The 6,000-nt window shown below is 44.3% G+C and overlaps 1 protein-coding gene across 3 annotated transcripts in view; it reads left to right on the top strand.

Annotated features, from left to right (window-relative positions):
* The window catches only part of dnah5 (dynein, axonemal, heavy chain 5), a gene marked incomplete at both ends in the record, with an annotated part of 112,840 nt that overhangs the window by 64,125 nt on the left and 42,715 nt on the right, over positions 1 to 6,000 (top strand). For all 3 annotated transcript variants that reach the window (XM_080540149.1, XM_080540148.1, XM_080540147.1), the window contains 7 exons: positions 447 to 641; positions 1,509 to 1,643; positions 1,902 to 2,009; positions 2,247 to 2,400; positions 2,655 to 2,801; positions 3,468 to 3,709; positions 5,285 to 5,461. In XM_080540149.1, coding sequence (XP_080396275.1) covers positions 447 to 641; positions 1,509 to 1,643; positions 1,902 to 2,009; positions 2,247 to 2,400; positions 2,655 to 2,801; positions 3,468 to 3,709; positions 5,285 to 5,461 — 1,158 coding nt within the window. The remainder of the gene's footprint in view (positions 1 to 446; positions 642 to 1,508; positions 1,644 to 1,901; positions 2,010 to 2,246; positions 2,401 to 2,654; positions 2,802 to 3,467; positions 3,710 to 5,284; positions 5,462 to 6,000) is intronic.

The following is a 6,000-nucleotide window of genomic DNA, read 5'->3' as shown; positions in this document are numbered from 1 at the left end:
AATCATAACCATTGACAAGGCTCCGTTCAGTCTGCCTGAGTCCCCCATCCGTCGTTCTGCCTCCGCCCCATAAGGAGCTGACCTTCTGTCAGTCCTATGTCTCCTGATGACCCATTGACCCAGGTTCTATATTAGTCTCTAGTTAGGTTACATGTTACAACGTAGAGAATGGGACAGAGAGAGCATGTTGACTGAGTGTCCAACAGTTTCGATGACACAACTTGGTTTGATTAGTTATTTCATAGAAAGTATCCTAAAGTCTATGCACAATGAAAACACATCCTATCACTCTGACAGTATCAATCATATGACGGTAATCGTGAATTCTGTCTCAAGAATGATTGAATGCTCACATAAAAAAACGGGTCATGTGTCATTTTCATTGGTGCACGAATGCCTTGTGATTTGGCATTTCATTATCGGACCTTGTTGGCTCACCCGATCAGAACCCAGGCTACGCAGGGCGTCAGGAGCTCCCGGAGAATCTGAAGATCAACTTCCGCTCCGTAGCCATGATGGTGCCCGACCGCCAGATCATCATCCGGGTGAAGCTGGCCAGCTGTGGCTTCATCGATAACATTGAGCTGGCCAGGAAATTCTTCACCCTCTACAAACTGTGCGAGGAGCAGCTCTCCAAGCAGGTGATCTCACTCAGACAACGCTGCATGACATCAATGGTGTTAGGATATTTTACGTTAGCACTTGGTTGAAATAGATCACACACAGACACAGACACACAGACATACACACACACACGCACACACACACACACACACACACACACACACACACACACACACACACACACACACACACAGGGTGAGACTCAATGGATGAGTACCGTACTCAAAATACTTTCGTTGTAATATGGAGTACCATGTATCATTCACAAAGCTTCTGAGTTACAGACTATTTATTTCAACAAAGGTACATACAGCTTACAGCATTCCTACTCTGATGTCATACAGAGGGCTCTGGTCGATGGTTAGCAGGGTGAAAGAGTGAGAACTGTCTCTAGCTCACACCTTTTATACCCCCAATGATATGGTAATACAAGGCTATGACAAAACACACAGTCCTATCACCTTACTAAGGACAGGTTAGGGTGTGAAAAGAGGGACAGTAGCACTCAGGGCAGGGGGCAGGTCACAGGAAGAGAGGCCATCTTGACCATGTGCTCTCTAGGCCAAAGGAATGCTCATTCATAAACCCCCCCCTTGTTAGGAATCTTGGAGACAATGAAAAAGGCAGAACCTTTACAGCTATACAGGTCTATGAATATGTGTGCAATAAGACAGATATCTACAGGTTCTATACACAGGTCTATGTGTGTGTGTAAAAATATACCACATATACACAGGTCTATGTGTGTGTGTGTAAACATATACCACAGTTTCAATGTGAGCTGAACACCTGGCATTTATACGACATAGAAGTAGAATACAGTGCTACAGTATGTAGGTTGTTGTTGTTGTTTTTTTTTTTACAGTGCTACGCTGTTTTTTTAGGTGCATTATGACTTTGGCCTTCGGAATATCCTGTCAGTTCTGCGCACACTGGGGGCGGCGAAGCGAGCGAACCCGAGCGACACAGAATCTACCATCGTCATGCGTGTTCTCAGGGACATGAACTTATCCAAGCTGGTGAGTACACTCAAACATAAACCAACTGTCATTTTTAGAAACGGATCGTTTGACTTCTGCCTGCTTTACACACTGCGGTATTGTCTGTTTCACCCTTTTTGTCTTTTACTCAGCTTTTTCCTGTTCTCTACCGAGTTAATTGAGTCCTCCGTGATAGATGTGCTGTGACTTCCTCCTCAATGAGGTTCAATAAAGCGTGAAGTGTTATCATGCTTAACTTAATTGACACGGCGCTATAACGTGTGTTTACTTTGAGAGATTGATGAGGACGAGCCGCTGTTCCTGAGTTTGATTGAAGACCTGTTTCCTGGGATACAGCTTGATAAAGCAGGCTACCCTCAGCTGGAGACAGCCATTGACAAACAGGTGGGAGGACTCCCCTGAGAGAGCGTTTTATACCACTGTATGCCATTACATCCATCTATAAATCGTTCACTTTGTCACTCTCAAGCCTCGAATGATATAGTGCTCAAAGTAATCATCCCGTCTTTGGTATCAGCTCAGAGGCTTTTTGGTTACATGAAGAGCTTTTTAAATGTAAACATTCATCGCGAGAATCACGTGTGTTTCTCTCATGATTGCCCCGTGTCCCCCGTACCGTAGGTGGCAGAGGCAGGTCTGATTAGCCATCCTCCGTGGAAGCTAAAGGTGATCCAGCTCTTTGAGACTCAGAGGGTTCGCCACGGGATGATGGCCTTAGGGCCCAGCGGAGCGGGCAAAACCACCTGCATTCACACTCTAATGAAAGCCATGACAGGTGAGAAAAAATCTGCTTCCTGCTTGGCCTCCTTTAAATAGCCACAAGGTGAAAGAGCTTAGCACCCGGGGCTATATCCACCTGCTCCTTTAAAGATATACCTTCTGTTCTAAGGCTACTGTATTATGGTCATGAGGTAACATACTTGGAACATACAGAATTACGAAGAGGCTGTGAGAATGTAGTGTGTCGCTAGTTTTTCCTCGGGGGTTTTTAAACGTCTTATTTTTGTGTGTGTGCGTGTGTGTTATCAGACTGTGGCCAACCTCATAGGGAGATGCGTATGAACCCCAAAGCCATCACTGCCCCTCAGATGTTCGGTCGTCTAGATGTTGCCACTAACGACTGGACTGACGGGATATTCTCTACCCTGTGGAGGAAGACTCTGAGAGCGAAGAAAGGTGAGAGGGAGATTGGCAGAAATGCTTTAGCCTGTCGTCCGCCTGCATGCAGCACACAGATCAAAGGGAGAGCCACAGATGGGGTTTTGCTCTACCCAATCCTTCTTATTGAGAATACATATCAGCATAAGCTCCTTCATCTCTATCTCTGCTGGATATTCAGCACTAACATTTGAAGGATCTGAGGGAGAACACTGTTTTGAAGGACCTGAGAGAGAATATGAATCATTTGAGCCGAGGCCAAGTTTCGAAGCACTCAGCTGCAGTATAGGGCCCCGGAAATCAGATCATTGAACACCAAACAACATTAAACATATGCATTAGTCAAGGCTACCATATTGGTTTGAATTATTCATGCACAGAGCACCAACCCAACCCACAAACAGTAAAGTACAAATCCCATGGGCTTTGGTTTAGAGAAGTGGGGAAGACCTTTTTTGCTCCTTTTTTTGACCCAGTATTTTCTATTTCTAGGTTTTCAATCGTTTCAATTCCCCCCAGTCGTTTTATCTGAAGTGAAAGCACGACATTATTATCTTCTAAACTCCACAGTTTCTGATCAGGTTAAGCAGATCTGCACATCTGGATTTTTGGGGAAAGTCTGGATAGTCCTAGACGGACCAGTAGATGATATCGAGATGGTTCTTTTCCCTCTTTTCTCTGCAGGAGAACACATCTGGATCGTCCTAGATGGACCGGTAGACGCTATCTGGATAGAGAACCTGAACTCCGTGCTCGACGACAACAAGACCCTCACCCTGGCCAACGGAGACCGCATCCCCATGGCCCCAAACTGCAAGATAGTGTTCGAGCCTCACAACATCGACAACGCCTCCCCCGCCACCGTGTCCCGCAACGGAATGGTGTTCATGAGCTCCTCTGTGCTCAACTGGAGCCCCATCCTGGAGGTGGGCATGGGTTTCTATTGGATTTACAGTACCAGTCAAACGTTTGGACACACTACCCCCATTTAATTGAATGGGAAAGTATGTCCACACTTTTGACTGGTACTGTATTGGTTTTGTTTTGTTTGTCTGAGGGTATGAACATTTAAGTCAGTTATATAGGGGAAAGACATATCATAATTTATACACAAGCCATACGTTACATGTTATGGCCTCACGATTATTTTATAGTTTCAGGGGTTCAATATATCGGTTGATATAACACTGAATCAAGTTTTTTGAGAAGACCACTTCCAACTCATGACCTAAATTAATAATAAAAAACTCATGTATGAAAATGTAATCACTACTACTCCCAGACTGAGCAGTAAGAATTCCGAAAATAATAAATTCATTTCAGATAGAAATGTTTTTAGAATCCTTCCTGTTTATGAATGATCAAAATAGCAATCACAGAACAGATAAACAATAGTTTCATCCTCTGCCAAGCAGAAGGTGCATGAGGGGTCAATATCTATATCCAATATCCACGTTTTTTCCTAGTGGGATAACATTTGTGAAGAATTTTATAAACAAAGATATTATTTGTTACTAGAACGGTGGGCACAGGGCTATTTACTGTAGATACCCCTCTATTCACATGTGTCATAGTAGGGTGCTCAGAATACTCCGATTTCCACATTACATATTCCATAATGAACTATCTATGCAGTGCTGGTAATTGCATCAGATTCTAACCTATTTATGTTTGAGGTGGTCTGACTGTGGTCACTTTTACAGTCGGCATGATTTCTGAGGTTTTATCTGTCATAAGAGCTTATTTAAGCATATTGCTTTTATACAGCAGTTCTACAGCGCAATTTATTAGTTAACAGTAATAAAAAAAAAACAGATTATGATTTGTTTGTTTATTTAATCATTTATTTTGGCTCCGTCAACCAAAAATAGTTCCGCAACTGGACTGTTGCCTAGTAACCTGAACACAAACATCTGCAGGCTAGCTACTTTGTATTAACGGTCATTTCGGAGTGATACAAAAGTCCCAGTGCTGTTATACTGTATATCCGCACTCATGGAATGCCTCTTGTCCAATCAAATTACTTGGTCGGAACTAACTGTTGTATAAAAGAGCTTATTCTGCCACACAAGTAAACCAAGTATATCCTTGGCAGTTCAGTGAATAGACCCCTGCTGCTGAACCAAGCTTCTAGCAGCAGGCCGCCGCCGTTCTATCAGCCTCCCCTGTAGCGCAGGGCTCTTTAAAACACAGACGCCACTGAATTAATGAGGGAAGTGTTGTATTCTAAATTCCAAAGCTATGTCGTGTTCAAATACCCAGAGAGCTGGAGAGAATATAAAGATAGGGGGTTGCGGTGGGAGAGAATGTGTCTAGAAAGAGAATGTGCTGTGGAAAAAAGTGTCCAAGAGAAAGAGTGGAAGTTTTCGAAATATATTAAAAAGTGCCACTACTACTACAACAGCAGAGCTTTCATTCGTGTGTGGTCGTGTGTGTGCGTGCGTGTGTGCATGTGTGTCGGTGTGTGTGTGTGTGCGTGCACGCATGTGTGTCGTCCTCAGGGCTGGCTGAAGAAGCGCTCCCTTCAGGAAGGAGACATACTGAGAGAGCTCTTCTCCTCCTCGTTCCCGGAGCTCTACCGCTTCAGCGTGCAGTCCCTGGAGTACAAGATCGACATGCTGGAAGCCTTCGTCATCATGCAGAGTATCAACATGCTGCAGGGACTCATCCTCCCCAAGGTAGGCCATCGTAGCCTCCGCAGGCCAATAACAGGGAAAAGCCACGCAGAGAGATCATCAGCCAAGCACCTACTTAAGCTTAAACCCATGAAGACGGTTTGAGTGAGCGAAACAAGCCCCCGTGTTCAGCTGTGAGGTGTCAGACGGAAGACAGGGCAAAAAAACATTTGAACTATTCTAATTCCCAGCTGATTTCATTCATCCCCCTCATTGTGATGCCTCAGAGCACTCATGTTGTCAAACGCGAGGGCTATTACTCCCCGGACACAAGCAATGCTTCTATGTGGGAATGGATTTCCATTTGACTTTACTGTACGTGACCAGGGTTTAGAGAAGGTCTTTTCACTTAGGAGCAAAAAGAGTCGCCTCTGTTTTGACACATCGGGAATCCTCAAGGCCTGTACCTTGACAAGGCTGTCTAGGGATATACTGAGCTGTCAAAGATAATGGCACAACCAGAATACCAAGCAAGCAAACAAACTGCTGTATTTATGAAAAAAAACTCATTCCGGGTATTTCTTATCTCGCCTCCCACATAG

This window comes from Nansenia antarctica, assembly GCF_963989245.1.
Source record: "Nansenia antarctica genome assembly, chromosome: 10".
Taxonomy (NCBI): domain Eukaryota; kingdom Metazoa; phylum Chordata; class Actinopteri; order Argentiniformes; family Microstomatidae; genus Nansenia; species Nansenia antarctica.
The sequence above is the reverse complement of the archived record's forward strand: the minus strand, read 5'-3'. Positions and strand labels throughout refer to the sequence as shown.